Genomic DNA, 24,284 nt, shown 5'->3' on the forward strand with positions numbered 1-24,284 from the left:
GAGCTCAGCATGACAATTCAGTACATGTATACAGTCTACAGCCATGTGACTACCTGGAAGTACCTGTCAACTTAAATATCAGTGTGTCTTGAATATCCCATCTCCTTACAAATCAGCTTCTTCATTAACATATAATTACCATGTTTATGATGTTCAGTGTAATAGTTCTTTATTTGTAAAGACATGTTTAAATTTAAATTTTTATCTATCTATTTATTTATTTATTTTGGTTTCTCTCTGTGTAGTTTTGGTGCCTGACCCAGATCTCACTCTGTAGACCAGGCTGGCCTCAAACTCACAGAGATCCACCTGGCTCTGCCTCCCGAGTGCTGGGATTAAAGGCATGTGCTACCACTGCCCAGCTAAATTTAAATTATTTAAATATTATTGTTTAAATTATGTAATAGTTGATATGTACATGTGAGAACATTGCCTGTGGAGGCCAGAAGAGGGCGTCAGGTTGCCTACAACTAGAGTTATAAGCAGCTGTCAGCTGCCTGACACAGGTGTTGAGACCAGAACTCCAGACCTCTGCAAGAGCAATATGTGCTGTTTACCACTGAGCCATGTCTCCAGCCTCTCTGTGTGTTGACCAAGTCACCATAGTTAACATTTCCACTCCTTTCCATTTCTTTTGTGTGGAACCTTGACATCCTCTTGTCTAGTTACCCAGGAATGATCTGATAGGTTATTATGAACTTGTCAGCCCTTTATGCAGTAGAACACTGGGACTGATCGTATTTCCATGGTTTACAAACCATTTTGTTCTCCAACCCCCCTTTTTGCCCACCTTCCGAGACTCTGGGGTACTGTGATACAGTCAGGGGGACTCTTTTGTTGTGAAATATTATTTTAAGGTGTGCTACTTTTGTTTACGTTGCATTTTTTTAACTCTGTGAAGCTGTGTTACTGTGCCTGTGTAGAACACGTGATGGTCTAATAAAGAACAGGCCAATAGCAAGGCAGGAGAAAGGATAGGTGGGGCTGGCAGGTAGAGAGAACATATAGAGGGAGAAATCTGGGAGGAAGGAGAGCTAGGAGCCAGAGGAGGAGGACTCCAGGGGCCAGCCACCCAGCTACACAACCAGCAATGGAGAAAGAGTAAGATTTACAGAAGTAAGAGAATGGGAAAAGCCCAGAGACAAAAGATACATGGAATAAGTTAAGAAAAGCTGGCAAGAAACTAAGCCAAGCTAAGGCCGGGCATTCATAAGTAAGAATAAGTAAGCCTCCATGTGTGATTTATTTGGGAGCTGGGTGGCGGGCCCCCCAAAAAAGTAAAAAACCAACAACACTCTTTTATATGTGAGAAAAAGCTGTGTGTGTTTTCTGTGTCTGACTTACTTCACTAACATGACATCCTCTAGTTCCACCCACCTTGCTACAAATGATATGACATCATTCTGTCTACAGCTGAGTGATATTCCATTGTATGGATGGACCATAACCTTGTCATCTCCTCATCCGATGTTGGGTATCTCCGTTAACATGGGCAGTAGGGGAATGGCGGTGGATATTTCTTGGATTAGCAGACATCACATCCGACAGACATACAGCCAGATACAGACATGTGAGCACAGTGGAACAGCCACAGCGAATAGCAGATCTGTTCTTAGCTTCCTGAGGCCCTCCATACTGACTGTACCATTTTGTATTTTCACCATTCCCTTTTCTCCGTATCCTTTTGCTAGCATCTGTTACTTTCTGTCTTTTTACTAAACAAGAAACAACAACAACAACAAAAAAAAAAAAAAAAAAAAAAAAACCTTGAACTGCAGTGAGATATCTCATTGTGGTTTTGATCTGATCCGCATCTCCCTGATGCTAGTGAGCTCCAGCACTTTTTCATAAATTTACTGGTCTCTTGAGTTTCTTCTAAGAATCAACTTTTAACTCCAATCTCTGCCTCCACTCCTGTGGTGCCAACCTACCACATGCACACACACACACACACAAACACACCACATACCACACATGCACACACATACACATGGACACATGCACACACACACATACACACACACACATACCACATACACAGACACACACACACACCACATACCATACATGCACACACATATGCATGGACATGGACATACATGCACCACATACACACACACACACACACACATATCACATACACAGACACACACACAGACCTGGACACACATTCACACATGTACAAACATACACAGACACACAGACACACCCCACACATGCACATAGACCCATATACAGAGAAAGACACATGTACACACCACACACACACACACACACCACAGAGATCTGTGGTCCTGGTATCAGGAATGTCTAATCCCCAGAGCAGGTAACAGCTCCCAAACCTCTGCTAAGTCCTATCCTAACTGCTCAAGATCGCCTTTTATTTTTCTCATATAACCAATTTCTGTCTAAACCAACCAATTATCGGCTCTTCGCTAATTCAGATCCCTCTCAGCCCTCAGGAGGAAGGCCAGCATGACTGGGCCCCCATGTACCATTGCTCACTTGTGCAGAGATTAGCTGTGGTCACCCAAAGGCCAGGGACTCCACTGACCCGGATGGTGAGTTCTCAACCCAGTGATGGCAGGGTAAGTAAAAGAGAAGGAGCCGGGATGAACTCCAGAGGCGATCGCTGGAGGGTAAGGACCTGCCATTCTTACTGTGCTTCCATACTCCTCATCCATTCTCGTCCCAGCCACCATCACAGAGCTATGCTCCATTCACCACAGTCAGGCTCAGAGACGCCCTAAGACACAAAGTAGTTCTGCTGAAAGTAGAGACTGAAAATCAAGGCATCTGAAGGATTTTCTGTTTTGTTTAATCTCAGGTGTGGCTGGTGTGCATGTTCACAATCATGCGTGTGTGCATGTCAAGACCTGAAGTTAAAGTCAGAGTCTTCCTACATCACCTTCCATCTTGTTTGCTGAGTCAGGGTCTCTCAGTTGAACCCAGAGTTCACAGATGCAGCACGTCTGAACTCAGTGCTTTGGGAGGTTCTGTCTCTACCTTCGCAGCACTGAAATGACAGATGTCCCCGACATCTCCTTGGCATTATGTGGGTTCTGGGAGTGCAAATCCATTCTTCATATTTGCAAAGCAAGCTCTTTAACCAAGAGCTATCCCCCAGCCTCACATACCGAGTTCCTAAGCAGAGACCGGTTTCCTGTCCTCTGGTGAGAGTGTCTATCTTATCTCTTGTTGTCCACACCTCCACAAGGATCGAAGCTGTTTTCTTTCCCTCTCCGGGGCTCTCTCCTGAAATAATGACCTTTCCAGAAGCCGGGTCCATTTAATTTCAGCATCTCCCAGGGAGCTGTTTCCTGTCAAACTGGCTGCCTTATGGTTCAGAAGCACAAGTGGAAAGTGTAACAAGAGACTGAAGAGAGGGAGGGGAGAGGGGACTTCAGAACAGCACAGAAGATCAGAGCAGTTAGTGAAGACAAACTCAGGTCCCCAACACACACACACACACACACACACACACACACACACACACACACACACACCTCTTCACAGTGGCGTGGCTCAGTGCTGTGCCTAGATCTGCAGTTCTTAGCGCCAATTCAACCATGTCATAATTCTGGTCACCACAATGGCAATCTGGATGATTATGAAATCAATGGCAGATTTCCAGAGCTAGTGAAACAGCATGCATTCTGGGATGAGTCTTAGTGACTAGACTTCACTGTATCCAGAAACAAAATGCAGAGAGGATGGAGAAGAAAGAACCTAGAGACAAGCCAGCAGCCAATGGCATTTCCAAGTTTTCTTTTTCCTTTTTAATTGTGTGTGGGAGTAGGGTAGGGTGCGCGTGTGCCAATCACGTCAAACATGCAGAGGACAGAGGGCAACATTTGGAAGTCAGTCCTCTTTCCATCATGGGTTTCAGGGATTTGAAGTCAGGCTGTCAGACTTGCATGGCTCTTTTCCCTGCTGAGCCATCCTGCTGGCCCCCAAATCCTCTCGATTGCGGTCGTATGGGGCAATGTTTAGAGAGTGAGCTGAGAGGAGCGAGTCCTGGACTTGAATCCTTGCACAGCCCCTCTATAACCTTTACTTCCTTCCCTAAGAGAGAGATATGACCTAAGGACACAGAGGTAGAAGCCGATGTATGGTGAGAGTTAAGAGGAGAGAGAGAGGGAGAGGGAGAGGGAGAGGGAGAGGGAGAGGGAGAGGGAGAGGGAGAGGGAGAGGGAGAGGGAGAGGGAGAGGGAGAGGGAGAGGGAGAGAGAGAGAGAGAGAGAGAGAGAGAGAGAGAGAGAGAGAGAGAGAGAGAGATTCAGCTTGAAAACCACAGAAGAAAACACTAAATTCATACTTATTAAAAAACAGAGGGCTGGGCGGTGGTGGCGCACGCCTTAAATCCCAGCACTCGGGAGGCAGAGCCAGGCAGATCTCCGTGAGTTCGAGGCCAGCCTGGGCTACCAAGTGAGTTCCAGGAAAAGGCGCAAAGCTACACAGAGAAACCCTGTCTCGAAAAACCAAAAAAAAAAAAAAAAACAGGAAAGCATAAGAAGTAAATGCAAGGAAGGAGGAAAGAAAATCTCACTCACTATTTATAAACGATATACATATATCAGTATGTATATATACATATATAGCAAACTGAAAGGACTGACCAGGAAAAAAAATGTACTTTGAAAATTTTAGTGAGAGAACTAGATGTATGTAACAATTAACACCTTTCTTGTATACAAACAATACACAATACACAATACAGTACACGAAATATCTTAAAAATTATCTCAATAAAAATAAAGAGATATGTGAGAAACAAGCCTGAATACTCCATTTAGGCATTTAAGCATTGAATATTAATTAAATATATCTTATTCTCAGGTAGGCAGTTTCAATTTTGTAGTAAAAATGCATAAATTAATGCAATTCAAATGAGAAGTTCCAGTGAAATTGAAAAACTATCTCAATTGCACCTAAGAGAAAATTGTGGCAATCAAAGACAATTCTGACAGAGAAATAGTAACTGGTTCCCTATCAGATATTAAAATAGCTGGGTATGGTGGTGTACGCCTTTGACCCCAGCAGCCAGGAGGCAGAGGCAGGCATATTTCTACGAGTCTGAGGCCAACTTGGTCTGCATAGTGAGTTCCAGGCCAGGCAGACCTATCCCAAACAAACAAAGAACCACATCAAAAACCTTAAAACGTCACTACACCATGACAGCTACTAAACAGGTCTGACTTTTGAATGAAAAGAGAAACACCTGAGGAAGAAGAGTAGGCGTTCCAAATCAGGCCCACATGTAGAGGGCTGCCAAGTCCAGGTAGACTTGGCATGCCGGGGAGGGGTAGACCTTTGGTTTGGGTTTGTTCTAGTGATGCCGTCAGACTGAATAGTGGGGTCAAGTCCACAGCTCACTCTATTAAAACAAAAAGATACATAGATCTCAAAAGTTAGATCATAAAAATATCAGATGAAAATATCTTGGGCTGTGGGCATCAGGACATAAAGGTTTAAAAACCATAAGTGAGGGCTGGAGAGATGAGCCAGCAGTTAAAAGCATGGAATGCTCTTTCAGAGGGCTCCAGCTCAGTTCTCAGAATCCATGTCAGGCAAGTCACAGCTGCCTGTACCTCCAGGTCCAGGCCATCTGACGCCCCTGGTTTCTGTGGGCTTCTGCACTCATGTGCACATACCCACACGTGGATACAGCTTGAAAATAATAAAGGCAAACCATTTTTAAATAGTCATGAAATTTAGAGATGGATGACATCAGTTTTCTGGTGACTTCTGAAGTCTTTATAGAAAACACTGACATGAACACAAGGATGGTCAAAGCTCTGGGAACACATCTTCCGTAGAAATGCTCCGTAACACGGGTACTGGTGCCCAGTGGAGGGGGAAGGACTCGGTCCCGATGCCTGGCTGCATGCTTTGATGTTTAGTAATCCAATTTAATAATCTAATAAACTTGATAGTCCAATAAAACAACAATAGCTACTTAGTAACTGTCGTTTGAGGTGTGTGACAATTACCCCCAATTTTACCAGTGACTTAGCTCTGTGCATCAGGAGTATCTCAGTTAAGCCCTTGTAGCTCACATCGCTCATGGAGTTACAGTCAAGCTGTCAGCTGGAGCTTCTGTTCAGAACAAGGACGCCCTTCTTGGCTCCCATCCAGGGCTGCCGCTGCCCTCAGTTCCTTCCTGGCCATTGACTAGACCTCAGTCTCCTATGCACAGGCTTCTCCGCAGACTGCCCGGATGTCCCCACAGCAGGGCAAGGATCCAACGGAGAGAAGGAGGCCATCCAAATGAAGCCACGGCGGCTCCTAACCCAGTCTCGGAGTGACGCACCATCGTTTCTGCAGTATTCTGTTCTGTTTCAGAAGTGAGTCACTAAATGCAGCCCACTCTCAAAATGAGAGAGGACAACACAGGGCATGGGTGCCAGAGAGGGGACGCCGGGAAACCGGGAGCCATCCTGGAGGCTGCACATCATCAGTATATGGGATAAATAATAGACACATGACAGAAGATAGGTGATAGATACATAGATGATAAATATAGGATAGTTGATAAATTATAAACAATAGATGATTGATAGAGTTAGATGACAAATGATATGTAGATGATAGATAACTAGATAAATTATAGGAAATAGATAAATGGATGCTAGGTGGAATGGATAGATAATAGATAAGTGTGGTGATATTTCATTTGTGATTTTACTTGCCTGATGATCAGAGGGCAGAGCTAAGCCACTAGTTAACCATAGAGGCCAGGCAGTGGTGGCACACACACCTTTAACCCCAGCACTCAGGAGGTAGAGGTTGTCTGATCTCTGTGAGTTCAAGGCCACCCTGGGCTACACAAGATTGATCCGGGCTAAAGGAGAAACAGAGACAGGCAGTGGTGGCACACACCTTTGATCCCAGCACTAGGGAGGTGGAGACAGGAAGTGATAGGGTGGGTGGAGAAAGGAAAATAAGGCGGGAGGAAAAGGGAGCTTGGTCCCTTTCAGGCTGAGGATTCAGTCGAGGTAAGAACTCGAGTGGCTGCTGCTCTGCTTCTCTGATCTTCCAGCTTTCACCCTGATATCGGACTCCGGGGTTTTATTAATAAGACCAATTAGGATTCATGCTAAGATAAATAGTGATAGATAATAGATGCTAGACACAGATAGCAAATGGACTGATAGATGATAGATAACTAGGTAAATAATAGAGAACAAATAAATAGATGCTAGATAATGAATAGATAATAGATTAGAGGAAAGATACAGATGATAATATAGTAGACTGACTGACAGACAGACGTAGATGTTGATGATATAGGCATATAAACTCATCTGTAGGAAGGGGATTATACAGCCTTGTTTGTTTAAAATAGCCCTCACTCATGCCAGCGGTCCTGGCAAAACTGTAGATTCCACCTCAAGGGTCCAAGCTTGGATAATGAGCTAGAGAGAACAACCCAGAAGGACACATGGAAGTCTAATGCTCCTGACCTGTAGGGATAAGATCCAGCCAGCTTCTACACCACCTAGCACCCTTCTATAAGTTTTAGTGTAAGAATACAAGAGTTTATTTTACACATGTGCATGACATCTCTCAGCTCTCTTCCTGAGTAACATTACAGCCCCAAAAAAGTCCCTGAGGATTTCCCCAGCCGAGCAAACTGAAAGAAACAACACTTTCACAGAGCACAGAACCTCTCTGTGCTCAGCTGTCTCTCGCCTGCTTCTCACAGGAGTACAGGCTCCAGCCCTGCGGCCACAGCACGGTTAACAACATGTTCCCACGGCACATGTCTCAGAGATGCCAAAGGCAGGAGGAGAGGAGGCCAGGGCAGAGAGGAAGTTAGGACAACAAAAGAATTCTTCACTAAGTTTCAACCAGAGACATCAGACAGATGCAGAAGGAAGGAGACAGCCGCTTCCTGCCTTGGTGAAGGCCCATGGCTTTGGTTTTATGCATAGAACCCTTGACAAAGGTAACATCAAAACCACACCATGGAGCTCATGTGCGGCGGTAGCGGTGTTAGCGGTGGCTGCAGCAAAGCGTTTGGCGCGATGTCTCACACCATTTTGTTGGTACAGCCTACCAAGAGACCAGAAGGCAGGACTTACGCTGACTATGAGTCTGTGAATGAGTGCATGGAAGGTGTTTGTAAAATGTATGAAGAACATCTGAAGAGAATGAATCCCAACAACCCCTCCGTCACATACGATATCAGTCAGTTGTTTGACTTTATCGATGATCTGGCAGATCTCAGCTGTCTTGTTTACTGAGCTGATACACAGACGTACCAGCCTTATAACAAAGACTGAATCAAAGAGAAGATCTACGTGCTCCTTCGTCGACAGGCCCAACAGGCTGGGAAGTAGTTGAGTTGGAAGCACTGGGGGCTGAGGGTGGGCTTGGAACAGGTGCATACAGTGTGCTGTAGTGAACATTTTGTATGATAGTAATCCTGTTTCCATTTTGTTACTAGAGCCAAGATTGAATGTATGACATGACAGTGAATGATCTTTTCATTCTGAAACCACCATTGCCCCTTTGCTCCTTTCCTTTCTTTTTTTACTTAAACATTTTTATGATAATTCAGAGAGAAAGTGTTCTTTGCCAGTTAAGGTTGGTTCCAGTCCTGGAAACTGTTTGTATCTGCTTTACAGTAGTGAGTGCACTAACCCTTTGTGGGGGTAGGGATGGTGATAAGCTTAGTTATGTCCTCTGGAAAAGTCTTAGTGAAAAATAAAAAATGTTCTGTAAAAAAAAAAAAAAACCCACACCATTAGAGAAAGTGAAAAGCAATGGGCGGTGTTAATTGTCCTCTGAGATTTACCCTCCCGGAGAAATGTGCGGCAGCTGGTATGTGGCTCACATCTGGAATCCCAGTACTTGGAGGGGCTGGGCTTGAAAGGGTAGCCACAGAGTTCTGAGCTAACCTGGACTACATAGTGAGCAATAGGCCAGCCTAGGCTACAAAGTGAGACCCTATCTCAAAAGAAAAAAAATAAAATAAAAAATAGCAAGACTGCAGTGGAAGGATTAATTACCAGAGTTCAACTGAAACCCTCAGTGTGAGGACTAAACACTATTCTCCCGTGAAAAGGAAGTTCTGGGCCCTCATGGAAGGCCATTACCAACTGTATGACCTTAGCTAAGTTCCTTAAGGTTCATGGGCTTCAGTCTCTCCACCAATAGAAGAACCATCCTGTGGGGCCACCAGGAGGGTGTCATCTTACAGGACCACCAGGATGACATCATCCTACAATATGGTCATATTTTGTTGTACTCTTATAAAATTTGCCTGAAGATCAGAGGACAGAGCCAGCCACTAGATTAAACATAGAGGTCAGGCAGTGGTGGCACACACCTTTAATCCTAGCACTCAAGAGGCCGAGGCAGAGATCCAGATGGATCTCTGCAAGTTCAAGGCCACCCTGGACTACATGAGATTAATCCAGTCTAAAAGAAACGGAGCCAGGAAGTGGTGGCACACACCCTTAATCCCAGTACTTGGGAGTCACATGCCTTTAATCCCAGCACTAAAAAGGCTGAGAGGGGAAATGGTATAGCTGGGCAGAGAAAGGAGTATAAGGCGGGAGGAGACAGGAATTAGGCTTTTTTGGCTGAGGACTCAGGCATTCAGTCTGAGGATTCGTGGAAACAGGCTGAGGAGTTGGTGAGATGAGAAGTGGCTGTGGCTTGTTCCTTTGTCTCTCTGCTCTTTCAGCATTTACCCCAATGTCTGGCTCCAGGTTTTTATTAAAAGACCATTTAGGCCGGGCGTCGGTGGCGCACGCCTTTAATCCCAGCACTCGGGAGGCAGAGCCAGGCGGATCTCTGTGAGTTCGAGGCCAGCCTGGGCTACCAAGTGAGCTCCAGGAAAGGCGCAAAGCTACACAGAGAAACCCTGTCTCGAAAAACCAAAAAAAAAAAAAAAAAAAAAAAAAAAAAAAAAAAATAAAAGACCATTTAGGATAAGTGCAATACTACAGGACCACAAGGATTATGTCATCCTACAGGGCCACCAGGGTGATGTCATCCTACAGGGCCACCAGGGTGATGTCATCCTACAGGGCCACCAGGATGATGTCATCCTACAGGGCCACCAGGGTGATGTCATCCTACAGGGCCACCAGGGTGATGTCATCCTACAGGACCACCAGGGTGATGTCATTCTACAGGGACACCAGGAGGGTGTCATCCTACAGGACCACCAGGATGATGTCATCCTACAGGACCACCAGGGTGATGTCATCCTACAGGGCCACCAGGATGATGTCATCCTACAGGGCCACCAGGGTGATGCCATCCTACAGGGATACCGGGCTGATATCAGCCTCCACCCAGAACCTTTCAGAGAGAGCAACACTGGGCATTCCTTGAATTCAGGTCACTGCCAGCAGCAACCATCTTGAGCAAATAGTCATAGCCTGCTTCTCTGTAAAAGAGGGGCAACAAATATGTTCCTCACCCAGTTCTTGCGATGGTTAAAAGTAGCACTATACATATAATGCTTAACACAGAACTGACATAGAGTAACCACAGAATAAACACCTATACTACTAGAAATCATTGTCTGCAAAACGAAGCTAAAGATCCAGGGTTAAACCAACTAACGCACTGCACAGACAGCCTGTGCATGGTGCTTATACATAATTGGGGCTTGGTAAATGTTAATTAAATCCAAACTTGATTTCCCATATTGCATCTCTATTTTAAAAGTTTTTGGACTGTGTACAAGTGATAAATCTTGGAACCTGACACACAAGGAGCAATCTTACAGCTTCTTTACTGAAACTTGCATTTTTGTCACAAGATTTTCCGTGGGGTTTCAAGCTAGAGATGCAGGTATTACTTTCGGTTGGTCTGGAGACACGGTCTACTCCTGAGCTCCCTGGGCCAGGAGAAACAGCAAGAAAGAGCTGGCAGTGGGAGATACCACTAGGCAAGGAAGCATGACACAGTCTCAGAGAGGACAGGAAAGAGGGCAGAGGAGGAGGGGAGGAGGAGGGGAGGAGTGGGAGGAAACAAGGGGAGGGGGAGGGGAAGGAGCCAGAGGGAGAGACTGAGCACCATGTGCTCTGCTTAGAGTGTGCCTATGTGGTAGAGTGCTTGTGGGTGTGAAGATACAACTCAGCACACAATTGTATCAAAATACGACATTGCATCCCCTCTTCTCTGGAAACTGAAGCCAAGCCCCCACAGAACCACCCTGGTGGCGATGGAGTGTCCTGTTTCTAAGTCATGGCTACTACTTCTCCAGAGGCAGAGGGAAAACACGGTTCTTCTTCCTTGATTGCAGGGAAGAGAATTATGGGAGGCTCCAAACCAGTCATAGTGAATATCAAGGGCATTTACAGCAAGGAGCAACAGGCATTCCTTCCCCGGATCGAAATACTGTTTCTGGGCTGTGAAGAAAGCCAAGGGAGAAATGAAGGAGATGCTGCAGCCCACTGAGGGTGGGGCAGTGACAAGCCAAGGCGACACCCCCAGCCTGGAGAGGAAGGGGCAGCCCCTTGTGGGTAGTGTGCTCAAGAGTTCTCCTAAGAAGGCAGCTTGTGAACAGGTAAAGGAGGGACTCACCCACGGCCAGTGTTCAAATCAACAGGGACCAAGGAGGCCAGAGATCCATCAAAACGGCTAAGTAGGGTAGTGGGAGGGGGGGTGAGGAGGGGCACTGGAGATGGCACAGGAAAGCTCTTTAAAGGGGAAGATAAACAACTCAAAACAGCGCAGGAAGTTCCTAAAACTGACCAGATCCACTCACCACCAGATGAAGCAATAAAAGCTGGGGTACTTTCCAACAGAGAGAAGCAGAACTACAAGGGAGACTCTGAGACCAGACCAGCCCTCTGGAAGCAGCAAAAAATCATCTATGATGTCTAAAAGACATTTAGACCAGAATCACTTGGGAAGGACACTCTCCAACCTGTAGAGCTACATGTTGCTATGCCGTGTACTTCAGGTCTCCCGGTTTTTGTGAACTGCCACCCATGCTGGGGTCTGATGACGATGCAGCTGTCTGTGAGTCATTTCTGCTTCTGTAAGTAACCCCAATCAATCCCATCATTCACCAAGTTGGGCTTTGGTGGTATCTGTCTTTGGTCTGCTGTGGGCTCCCTGTCTGGAGTGGGTAGCCATGTGCTGTGTCTCCCTAGGAAGAGTTTTGTCACACAATACATTAGAGCTGTTATTTAAAAAAAGTGAGCCAGCCAGACATGGTGGTAAACACCTAGAATCCCAAAACTTGGGAGGTGGAGGCAGAAGGATTGGGAACTGGCTAGTTGGTAGTTGATAGGGCTACAAGTAATGAGATGGGAGTTCCGGGCCAGCCTGGACTACAGAAAACCCCATCTCAAAAATAGAGTGGAAAAATTACGTTTTTGTTTTTACTCCAAACTGAGCCTCTCATTCCAGCTCCAAGGGTCTTACTGCCCAGCTCTCCCTTCCTTACCCCAGGTGGCGGGGCCAGTACAGCAATGGCCTGGGCTCTGAGTGTTCTCACCCAAGCCAGCCTGTACCCCAGGCTGTGTTCTATGGGTGACTGGGCTTAGCTTCCCCTGTGGAATGATATCTGCTCCTGTTTTTATTTGTTTGTTTGGTTGGTTTTGTTTTCTTTTTTCGAGACAGGGTTTCTCTGTGTAGTTTTTGGAGTCTTTCCTGGAACTCACTCTGTAGCCCAGGCTGGCCTCGAACTCACAGAGATCTGCCTGCCTCTGCCTCCCGAGTGCTGGGATTAAAGGCGTGTGCCACCACCACCCAGCTCTGTTCCTGTTTTAAAGTGCTTCTCCCTCTAACTTTTCACATGTTGCTCAGAGTCAATAGATATTCTAAGACCTCCCACCTCCAGCCTTGGCCTAGAATCAAATGAAGTAGAAGGGGCTGGGCCCTCTCTGTACTGTACCAAACACAGACATACACAATGAAGTTCTGAAAGTAACATTGAATGTGTGCTTATTTTTTTTCTCCCATTTAAAAAATAATAAAAAGAGTTCAAAACTGGAGACATAGCCCAATTAGTAGATGCTTGCCTAGCATGCACAGGAACCTGGGTTCCACTCCAAAGACCACATACGCTGAACATGGGCATGCAAGCCTGTAATTTGCACACTCGGGAGGTAGAGGCAGGAGGATCAGGAGTTTAAAGTCATCCTTGGCAACATAGTGAGTTTATTTGAGAGTTACTTATTTGAGACCATCCTGAGCCGCATTATACTCTGTCTCCAAAAAAGGAAGAAAGTCAGATGTGGTAGCCCATATTTGTAATCCCAGCACTCAGAAGACAGAAGCAGGGGATGAGTCCCGGGCTAGCCTGGGTTATGTAGTAAATCTGTCTCAAAAAGAAACAGCACAGCTGTGGGACTGGAGGATGCTGCTGGCCTTCATTGACATGCCATGTGCTCATCTGCTCGTATGGGTGAAGCCTGTGTCCTTGGGGCTTTTCAACAGTATCTGGAACAGGAGGACACTGAGTAGATCTTGTTCAGAAAGTCATGAATGAAGCTGTGCTGAGTGAGTTGGAATCTGTTGGATCATCAGTGGAACCCTATCTCACAGGTACCAGACATTTCTATCCACCCAACAAATCCTTATTAGACATCAAATACATGGCATGCCCACATTTGGTGAGAGTGACGGATGGGGTGAGACAGAGAAACATAAACAGCTCTGAATACAGCCCCCAAATATCAGAGGGGATAGTTGGCCAGTCATTTTACATAGGACAAAAGATGATACAGGACAGTGATAGAGGATGCCGATGGCCTCTCTCTGTATAGCATACAACCTCCAAATGCTGACCCAATTAAAGGTCATTATGGGTTTTTGTACCTTTATAACCCAACATCACCCTCTTTCAGAGTCACTCTCCACACTTCTAATTTTACGAAGTGACTCCCAAAACTACAGTCGCAATTTACGATGTTTCTATTTTATCTGAGCTACTTTTCTCTTGCATCGACATTTCAACTTCAACTTGAAGTAAGGTCATTTTTATTTTTATATTACAGTCTAATTACTTAAGACGTAGAAAAAAACATGATGGCAAGGATTGGATAAGGCACTGTTATTTTCCTGTTGATGGAGCCAGTGCTAACTACCCTCTGTACGGGAATGGCGAGGGTAATGGGGAGAGATAGCCATGTGTACCATGGCCCCAAATAAAGGCCCTCCACGGGGAGGGCCAGCACCAGGCAGGGATCCAGTGTGTGGAAACTTTCTAGTGGCTTTGACCTCTTGAAAATTCACCTGAGGGGAATTTCACCACTCTAATAGTCATTGTGTGCCGCGACTTATGCAGTTACCCTCTGCTCTTTTCAAAGATGGAAAAACCCGAAGTGCCCTTGGCCAAAGTCAATTACATTCTATGAGCAACTGTCTGAGGCAGTTCGGGGCGGATGGTAGGAGCAAGGCTGCCAAGGTGTGAATTCTTAGCCAGCTGTGATGGTTCAACCTGCAACCCCAGCACCTGGGAGGCTGAGGCAAGAGGACTATGCTGAATCTGAAGGCTACAAGGTGAGACCCTGTCTCACAAACAAGCACGCAAAAAGGATGCCAATGAGATGCTTTTACTAGTAAGCATCTGTAGTGGATGCTCTAGGTCAAGGTGTTTTACAAACACCTAGAAACACACAGAACGTCTGAAAGGACAGGTCCGGGAAAGCTCCCTAGATGTCACTTATCTTAAAAACAGTGTTACCTTCAATACTTTGAAAGCAGAATCCCACCCACCTGGCCCCCTCGGAGACAGGGTTTCAGGCATCCCAGCCCAGCTCTGATGATCTTGAATTCCTGAGTCTTCTGCCTCCATCTTGCAAGTCCTGGGATGACAGCTGTGTATCAACAAATCCAGTTCAAGGAGTTCTTGGGTTTCAACCTAGGCTTCATGCATGCTAGGCAAGCATTTACCAACTGAGCCACGTCCTCAGCCACAAAGCATAGTTCTTTGAAGGGAATATATATAAAACCACTCACAAATACACAGAAAACATTTTAAAGGGCCAATGTACAACTTTTCCAGCAGCAATGTGAATTGCCTTTTATAAAAGCTAGCTGTTCTAATATGGTAACTTCTTGAAAACAACAATAACAAAAAACTCACAATAAATGTTATTTTTTTTTCAAAATAAAAATCATAAAGCTGTATTATCACAATTTTGAAAATAACAGGTACATGACAAAATGGCAGTAAGTATGGTCGTGAGTGGATAAAGGAATATATTAAGCTAAGTATACAAAATATACACTGAGGAATAATAGAGACGCATGCAAACCAATTTGTTTACACTAAGTACCACTAACAGCATTAAGACTTTTTTTTCTCCTTTTTACTGCATTTTAAATGTGTATTATTTCCAAAAATCAGACAGATAGTAACACTATGAAATGCTTAAATGAACACGGGGAACATGAAATCATGTATGTATTTCTCATATCAATCAAGTCACTGAAATGAGTGCTTCTCGTCGGTCTGTTCTCTGCACAGCCACATGGAAGGCTCCAGTAGGGGGCCTCAGCTGGTGTGAAGTGTAAGCGTGCACCTCTGGATCCAGCTTCCACACACAACCCTGCTGTTTGGCTTGCTTCTATCTCAGTGACACAATAGAAAATGGTTCCCCAGACAGACAGACCAATCAACTGCTTCAAAATTATCATAATTACCTAAAGCTGACAGACTGCATCCCTTGGGGCACTATTTCAGTTAATTTCTTTCTTTTTTTTTAATTTAAAATGTTGTTGTTATTGGAGAGAGATTTAGATGGGGGCCTTATTATGTAGCCCAGGCTGCCCTCAAACTCATAGAAATCCTCCAGAGTGCTGGGATTACAGGTGTGCACTGCTAGGCTCATGATTCAGTTTTTCATTATTTAACCAATGTTACTAGACTTCGGATTTTATAAAGTCTAGGACCCCGTTGTAGTAAAACATTATTATAAGGTGTGTTATATTTGTTTGTGCTGTGGAACATTTGTTTGATGATGCCAAGATGTGTTGCATTCTTTTATGTTGCATTTGTTTAACTCTGTGAAGCTGTGTTACTGTGCCTGTCTAGAACACCTGATGGTCTAATAAAGAGCTGGACAGCCAATAGCGAGGCAGGAGAAAGGACAAGTGGGGCTGGAAGGCTGAGAGAATATATAGAAGGAGAAATCTGGGAGGAGCAAGAAGAAAGAGTAAGAGAACAAGGAGAGGGGGACACTAAGGACCAACCACCCAACCACCCAGCCACCCAGCCACCCAGCCAGCCACAGAGTAAGAATGAAAGTACAGAAGTAAGAAAAGGAAAAAGCCCAGAGACAAAAGGTAGATGAGATTATTTAAAATTAAGAAAAGCTGATAAGAAACAAACCAAGCTAAGACCAGGCATTGATAATTAAGAATGAACCTCTGTGTGTGATTTATTTGGGAGCTGAGTGGCGGGCCCCCCAAAAAGATAAAAACAACAACAACACCCCATTTTGATTCCTTGCATCCCCCTCCCCACATTAGCCCATAAGAAGCATTCTGACAGGAGGTGTGGGTAATGAGCAAATGGCTGATAACTTATACTAGGTCTGCTGTCTTCCTCAGCAGGCCACGAGCCACGGTACAGCTTCTTCAGTACCCAGTATGGAAAGTAGAGTACATCATAGGGTCACACTCTACTGCCATGTATCCCTTCACTGAAGGGACAACATAGGCATAAAATGTGCCCCAAGACATGACTATTACTTAGTAATTATTCAGTCAGCACCTAATCTCCCTCAAGGTTAGTGGACACCAATGATCAAGACCCCAAAGGCCTAAATGAATTATTTGAAATTCCAGCACGTGGGAGGGAAGTAGAAATGGGAGGATCAGGAGTGCAAGGCTAGCTTCCACTACACAATGAACTCAAGGCCAGCCTGGGCTACTCTAGGGAGGACAGGAAGTCAGCATCATTCCAAGATGACCCACGACTTCAAACAGGCTACACCCAAAACTGACATACATAATCACTTGGTTAGTCCAATTAATTTTTTTAAAATAGCCCTCTCTCTTTTGTGAGAAATTGAACTCAGGACCGTTATACATTCTAGACAAAAACTCCACTGCATGCCAATTCCTCTTGAGGCAGGGTCTTGATGTAGTTGAAAATTACTCCAGAGCCCAGGCAAGTCTTGAACTTCCTGACTCAGTCTTCCCAGTAGCTTCAATCACATGTACATGGCATGAAGGAGACAGAGAAGGACTGGGGAAATGGTTCTTGCCATGCCAGGGTGAGGATCTGAGTTTGAATCCCCAGATGCAAGGTATGGGGATAGAACCCTGCATCTTCAATCCCAGGAGCCTTGTGGTGAGATGGGAGGTGGAGCCAGGTGAATCCCAAGAAGCTCGGTACATGCAGTGTCCCCAAACCAGAGACTTGGCCTCACAGTGAAAAGTGGGGCTATCCTGACACACCTGCAGCTGCATCCACACCAAAGATAAGAGAACAGAGAACAGAGAAGAGGAGGAGGAGGAGAAAACAGTGAAGATGCTTTAAACACAGCCCAGGAGGGGAAAAGACTAAAGAAAGCCAAGATGAGGCGTGTCCAGGGTCTGAGCATCAGTTACATGCTAGATCCAGTTGTGGGCATTCCCAATGCATTACCTAAACTGATCTCAGAGCAATCCTACAAGAAACATTTTTACAGGCCTGCAGGCAATGAAGACTGTCTTGTTCAAGAGCAACCACAGCCCGGGTGCTATGGGGTTATTCGGAGCTAATGTCAGAAGCACTGTGAGCAGTCCCTGTCACACACTCCCCAGAGGTGACCCGGAAGTAGACTGGTGAAGTACAAGATGATGTGATCCTGGGGAAGGAAAGCCCAGGCCAGAGGAAAGATGCACAACATCAACACAGCCTGCTGTGTTTCCAGGATAATGACGAGCCCAGTGTTACTCTACAGATCGGACTGGGTGGAGGGTGACAACAGAGAGACCCAGGAAATCAAGATCTGATTAGAAAAGGCACAGGCCATGCCACCGTTGCCCACCATCACCAGAGAATGAGCTAGAGGCTTAAATTACACAGCTCCACATTGGAAATCCAACTCCACCTTTTGGTTCCTGGATCTCTCTGACTCCCATAGTCTCATCTGTAAAACAAAGTGTTGTTTTAAAAATCTACTTTATAGAGTTGCTTTAAGGACAAGTGCTAAGAATGAGGCCAGGTACATTTTATATCCAATAAATCTTAATGGTAGATTTTTTTCTATGATGATTATTGCTAAGCCCCTCCATATTTTAAGCCATAACATAACTGTAACATTTTATTTTGGTTTGGATTTTGTTTGCTTGCTTGCTTGCTTTTGAGACAGTCTCTCTATGTGGCCTTAAACTCACGATTCTCACCTGTCACAATCTGCTAAGTGTTGAGACTACAAGGATGTACGGACACACAGCTTCTAGCTTAGTCTCTTAACTTCAAAACTTATGATGCCAACTTGTTCCCAAGAAACTTTTTCAAAGTTGATTCCATAATCCCTTAACATGTCAGACATTGTATGTGCATGCCAGGCACTGACAGCTACACCCTTCTCACCAGGACAGTGTGGAAATGTCTGAAGTTTTGAGCCCCCACAGCAGGAGAGGCACAGAGAGCAGGATTCCTGTTGCTCAATGGCCACCCAGCCTAGCCTACTTGGTGAGCTCCAGGTTCAGAGACAGAAAACAAACAAAGGTAGATAGTGTTTCAAGAACGACACCTGAGGTTGACTTCTGGCATCTACATGCATGTACACACATGTGCACATGCACCCACACACATTCGCTCTGCATTTGTGTTCATACACACAGACATTTTGATGGATTAGTACAACTTCTGTCCCCTAAATTTCCTGGTGGTAATCACACTATCAGTCTCTATCTCACAAGGAACAGCCTTAAAGGCATTTGGAGATTGGAACCAGGCTTCTACTGACCTCCAAGTCAGCCTGTCACCTGAGTCTTCATTGGTAGCTTGAGGGCATTACACACAGCAATCACATACTTCCATCTCTGCTAAAAACAGCCTTCCACCCACCACCCCATTTTACTCTTCTTCAAGGCTTATAACAAACCCCATCTCCTCTCTGAAACCAATTTCTCCTCTCACTTGAAGTTCAAGTAGCAAGTTTTGTGAACTTCCCAGTGCCTGGCTGATGTTTCTGTTGCCAGGCCTCAGAACCATACAGATGTGGCTAGTGTTCTGTCTATACTTTCATGTCACTACAGCCCTTGCAGAATCTTCACATGTCTTATTCACAAGTCAGGGAAGGAAGCTGTGAGAGTTCTTTGCCTCACCAATGAGCCACATGTAGGAAGGGGCACAGCCACATTTGAACCCTTCCCAGTGCTTTCCCTCAGGCATGCTTCCTCTCTCAGGTGCCTCAACATCCAACTGGTTACATCCATATCCATCTAGGTTTGTTCCTCCCGCAGGAGTCCAGAAAATCCTTCTGTTTTAGGAATCAAGAAGCATTCACCTTTATCCATTTTAACAAGTTTCTCAAGGGAATTGAAGTTGACAGATCAGGAAGAGCGCTGGAAAGTTAGCTAAGCAGTAAAGAGCGCTTGATGCTCTTGTGGAGGACCCGAGTTCAGTTCCCAGGACCCAACTCACAACCTTCTACGACTCCAGTTCCAGAAGATCCGATGCCTTCTTCTGTCCTCTGTGGACATGCAAGTGGTGCACATGCATGCAAGCAAAATAGTTATACTCCTAAATCAATAGTACGTAAGTCCTCTTGGAAGACAACACATATAAGGCCCTCACGGAGCTGGCACTGGTTGGTGAGTTTGGCTACAGTGCCCGGTGCTAAGAAAAAAGCCTTACACAGAAGTCCTGGTGGGGGCTCATTTCTGAAGAGCAAATGGATTGGGTCAGGAGCTCCCAGAGACATAAGCACTCCTCTAGCTCAGCACTCCCCGCCACATGAGCAGTCTGTCCACAGGAGCAGGAGGAGCGAGCCTGGGCTTCCAGAATGAGGCTGGCTACTCCACCAGCCCCTCCTCAGTTCACAACCTCCACAGCTCTGGACTGCCAGGCTGCTGTCTTCCAGACTTCCCCCATCAGAGAAGTCGACCCACAGGTTCCAGGGCAGGAAAAGTGAATCAGAAAAACCAGTGGGGATCCAGTGAGTGAAACAGCATCTGAGATGCAGGGTTGCAAACACAGGGAGGTCTTTCATTGCCACCACTTGAATGGTGCTTCCAATTCATTTACTTATTTGCTTTGTCATATGTCCCTAGTGAGAGATTAGCTCTTCCACCCTATGCATTTGGGTCCTATGGGCCTGACCCATAGAAGGTACACAGAAGTCATGCACTAGGTATTGGCTGGGTGACTGCAAAAACATGCTTATACGTACATCTCTATATGTGTACATACATATATGATAGTTTTCCAGGTTCATCAACAAGTTTGTGTCTATCTCCTCACATAAATACGCATTGTCAGTATGTGCACACATCTTTGTATCTGTGAAGATGTTTAAGACTAGACTAACAAAGGTATGTGTTTCCAAAAATGAGGCTCTGCAGCGCCACCGAGACCCCTGGCTCACCTGTCTATCACAAACACATACTCCCGTCCACGGACTAGTCAGGCAGATGTCTAAAAAGTGAGGAATTTTATAAATGTTCGAGACAAAAACGTGTTTTAGCTTAACAAAAATAAAATTTCTCAAGTCTTTCCAAACTTTCTGTCTGTCTATTAATTTAATCAATGTGAGCAAGGAGGGAAGCATGGACAAATATGTCTATAAATGTGACAGGCGACATGATGGGAACTCCTCCAGGCAGGCCAGAAGTGTCCCCGAACATGGTAACATATGCAGGAGGTTAGAGTGTATGATAACCACAGATGGATCATTTTCTGGATACACAAGGTACCAGACACCGGGTAATCCTCTTTTCAATTTAAACCACAGCACAACCCTGGGAAGGAGATAGTATTGTCTGCATTTTGTAAATAAGAAAGCCAAGATTCCAAGAGTTAAGTAATTTGCTGAAGAGACTGTGCTCTGGGGCTGGCTACGACATAGGCATTGTGCAAATTCTGGACTCTATTTGAAGTTTAAGTTGTTTTCAATGAAGTAAGTGCTTCTTGCACACTTTTACAGACACTGACTTTGAGAGATGTGTGCATAGGCACATTTGATGGTATATAGGCATAAGTAAGTCATTCTCTGAACACAGAAAGCAAGTCAAAGGATGAAGACCACCCCAAGTTAAAGACAGTAATGAGAAAGCGCATCTCAGAAACCATTTGCCTGTGTTCATCACACTACGAAAGCTTTTGCACTTGGCCGAGTCCTCTCAAAGAAATTTTCTATTTTCTAACAAGGCATGTGTGTGTGTGTATGTATATGTATGTTCATGCGTGTGTGTATGTGTGTGTGTGTTTTCTAACAAGGCAATATATATATTTACCAGGTTCTTTCAAGCCAATGGAAATTTCTTAATTCATTTCTGTCCTTTTCTCGAACAGAAAAGAGTCTTCAGTCAGTAAGGAGCCACTGGGTAGTATGTATCCCACCTGCCTTAGAGCCCAGAGTAAATCATCTTTGTGTACTTTGAAGGGAAGTGGAATTATTTTAAAAACAACTGAGGACAGAGTGAAGAAGGGGGAGAAAAAAAAGCTCTTCCCTCTAAATCTGAAAGGAAATGTCAGCTGCCTTCATCGAGATTCTGGAAGGACCATTCAACCTCTGCCTTCCCAGAAGTTGGCCTAAGGAGGGAAGTTATATATTTTTAAAGATTTTACTTTAGCTCATAACATCAGTGGGAAAGGTTTCCATTGGCTCCTGCCTGTCTGTCACCTCCTCCCTCAGACCACTATCACAAGGGTCCAGCAAGGCAACAACATCTTGGCACCAGGGGCTGAGGTGAGAAGACACTGCCCTGCGTGGTCATTCAGTGGGTTTGGTTGGTCAGTCAGTTCCCCCACCAGTTCCACCAAGGTGCCCGAAAAGTGCAAAGGGATTTTTATCAGCGCTGGCTCGGGTGTAGCTACCCAACCCTGCAGGAACCTGTCTTCTGCTCCCTAAAGTAACACCTCCCCCAAGAGGAGGAACTACCAGCTCTGTGTGGTCCCTACTTCAAACCTGGCCTTGGGTTTTGTTTGTTTTCCGATTTCAAGCCTTTCCCTCATATGCATCTCTCAGAAACATTCCTGAGTCTAAACTAAGGGAAAAACGAAGCCAGGAGCTTTGGAACGCGAGAGCAGTAAAGATTTTACGCCTGCATTTGTCCTAGATGATGAATGACCTTGGGCTAGTAACTTGCTCTACCAAAAAAAAAAAAAAAAAAAAAAAACTGGTCAGAAGAGAAAAATATGTCATCAAAAAGTTCTTGAAATTTCAACACAAAAATCACGCAGTCCCAGCGCTTAGCAGGTTCTGTGCTCCGGACTCGCTATGGGCACACTGCACAAAGCCACAGAGGTGGGGGCACAAAGACGTGGAATTCAGGGGGTTCTGACCCGAGGCTTGCCTATCATTCCTGCATGTTCGATTTACATTACCATTTGCCCCCAGACGCCTCTGAACCTGCTTCTAGCTTACTTCTTAGCACCAAACATCTGCAGAGTCCAAGAAATAAATTCTCTGAAAGTAGCAGAGATTAAGTTGTCCTGGGTCTCCCTTCTCACCAGAGCTGGGCCAATTGCAATAGAAGGCAGACTCGGGGATGATAACACAACACGTCTTTGCTTACGCAAAGGTGCCTGATACATCTCTTGGTGTAAGGGATGGGACAGAGACCCTGACTTCAGTCTCTAGGTTGGGCATGGCACAGAGGGAGCAGGACATGGAAGCCTCACAGACGACCCTGTCCTCTGCACCCTAGCAGGAAGGGATGCTGGAGGGAGCAGCGGCCAGCAGTAGGTACCTGAAGAGCCTGGCAGCGGTCTGGTTCCTCCTCCAAGCCATGCGCTGTGCCAGCACCCCTTGTACGATCTCCTTCTCGTTGGGTAGCCGGTAGACAGGGAAGATGTAGAGCCAACAGAGGACCACTACACAGAGGGCACTGGCTCCCACGGGCAGCCGGGTACGCGGGAACTTCCATGCCAGCATGGCCATGGCCCCTCTGGACGTGTGTCGCCGGGCCCGCCCGCAGGGGCTCATCACAGTCTCGGCATCCAGGGTCGGTCGTGGGAGCCTCAGCACAATGCCAGGCGAAGTGGCAGGAGTGGGTGCCTCCACGGCCGGCCCCCCATGCACACACACCTTTGGCTTTCTTGCATGCACACGCAGGGCTGGGGGACCCCCACCACGGCCCCAGAGGTCAGCTACAAGGATCTTCGCCAATGCAACTTTTCCCACGGATTTCTTGCTAGAGGAAGTGGCCTCCGGGCAAGTCACGAGCCATGGTCCCTTTCCCTGCAGAGGTAGGCGACGGAGGGGTTTGGGCGAGAGCAGTGGGGCCAGCTGCTGCCGCCCTTACTACAGCATCACAGCCGCCCTCGGCTGGGGTCGTGGAAGAGGTGCGGCTGGCTCCGGGACATCTGACCCGCTGTGTCCCTTCCAGATAAAGATGCTCCTGCGCCCTGCACCGCCCTTTCCCCCGCCTCCTGCGCCGCCGCGGTGCCCGGCACCCCCCAAGACGTGCTCTCCCAGCCGCGCCAAGTCCTTGGAAATTTCCACGGCGGCCCGGGACCGCTAGCCCGCCCCCGGCGCCTCTGCCGTGCCCGCCGGGACCCTCGCTCCGCTCCCCTCAGGGGCAAGCTGAGAACTCGCTCTCATCAGTTCATTCAGCGGCGCGCCGCAGCCTTCCGCTGCGCCCTGGACTCCGCAGACACGCGCCCCGGGATTGGTGGAAATCAAGGTCTCCTCCACCCTCCCCCACCCGCGAAATTGCCTCCTTCGACCCGCTTGGGGCCGCAACACTAGCCCAGGGCGCAGGCCCCTCGCCGCTGCCCTTGTTCTCTGCGGAGAAAGGCAGACAATAAGAACAACGGCCCCTCTGGTGCATGCATGCACACGCACATTTATCTGTCCCTGAGTGTGCACAGACTGGGGGCCCGCACCCTGTGCGCCCGGGCTGCTGTCACCCTCGCCTTTCTGCAACTGATTGGTTATAAACGAGCAGCGAGGAGGTTGGAGATGATTTATTCCTTCCTGAGCTCCCTTAACCAGATCAGCCCGTCCGCGAGCTGATTCCATGCACGCACGCGCATAAACACACACACACACACACACACACACACACACACACACACACACACACTGATGCTGGTGGGCACGAGGGGAGGTGCATGCACACCGGGGTCCGCCACCTCGTGTCCACCCTGCAGAGAGCAGAGCTGCGTCCACATATGTATGGTTGGTGTC

The 24,284-nt window shown here is 46.4% G+C and overlaps 1 protein-coding gene and 1 pseudogene across 1 annotated transcript in view; one reads left to right on the top strand and one right to left on the bottom strand.

Moving 5' to 3' along the window:
* St8sia1 (ST8 alpha-N-acetyl-neuraminide alpha-2,8-sialyltransferase 1) overlaps nt 1-23,528 on the bottom strand; it is a 144,414-nt gene extending 120,886 nt beyond the window's left edge. Inside the window, exon 1 of the mRNA XM_006990039.4 lies at nt 22,843-23,528. Coding sequence (XP_006990101.1) covers nt 22,843-23,078 — 236 coding nt within the window. The 5' untranslated portion in view covers nt 23,079-23,528. The remainder of the gene's footprint in view (nt 1-22,842) is intronic.
* LOC102911741 (enhancer of rudimentary homolog pseudogene) lies at nt 7,980-8,737 on the top strand (annotated as a pseudogene).
* Nucleotides 23,529-24,284: the final 756 nt, after the last annotated feature.

Source organism: Peromyscus maniculatus, chromosome 3 (assembly GCF_049852395.1).
Source record: "Peromyscus maniculatus bairdii isolate BWxNUB_F1_BW_parent chromosome 3, HU_Pman_BW_mat_3.1, whole genome shotgun sequence".
NCBI classification, from domain to species: Eukaryota; Metazoa; Chordata; class Mammalia; order Rodentia; family Cricetidae; genus Peromyscus; species Peromyscus maniculatus.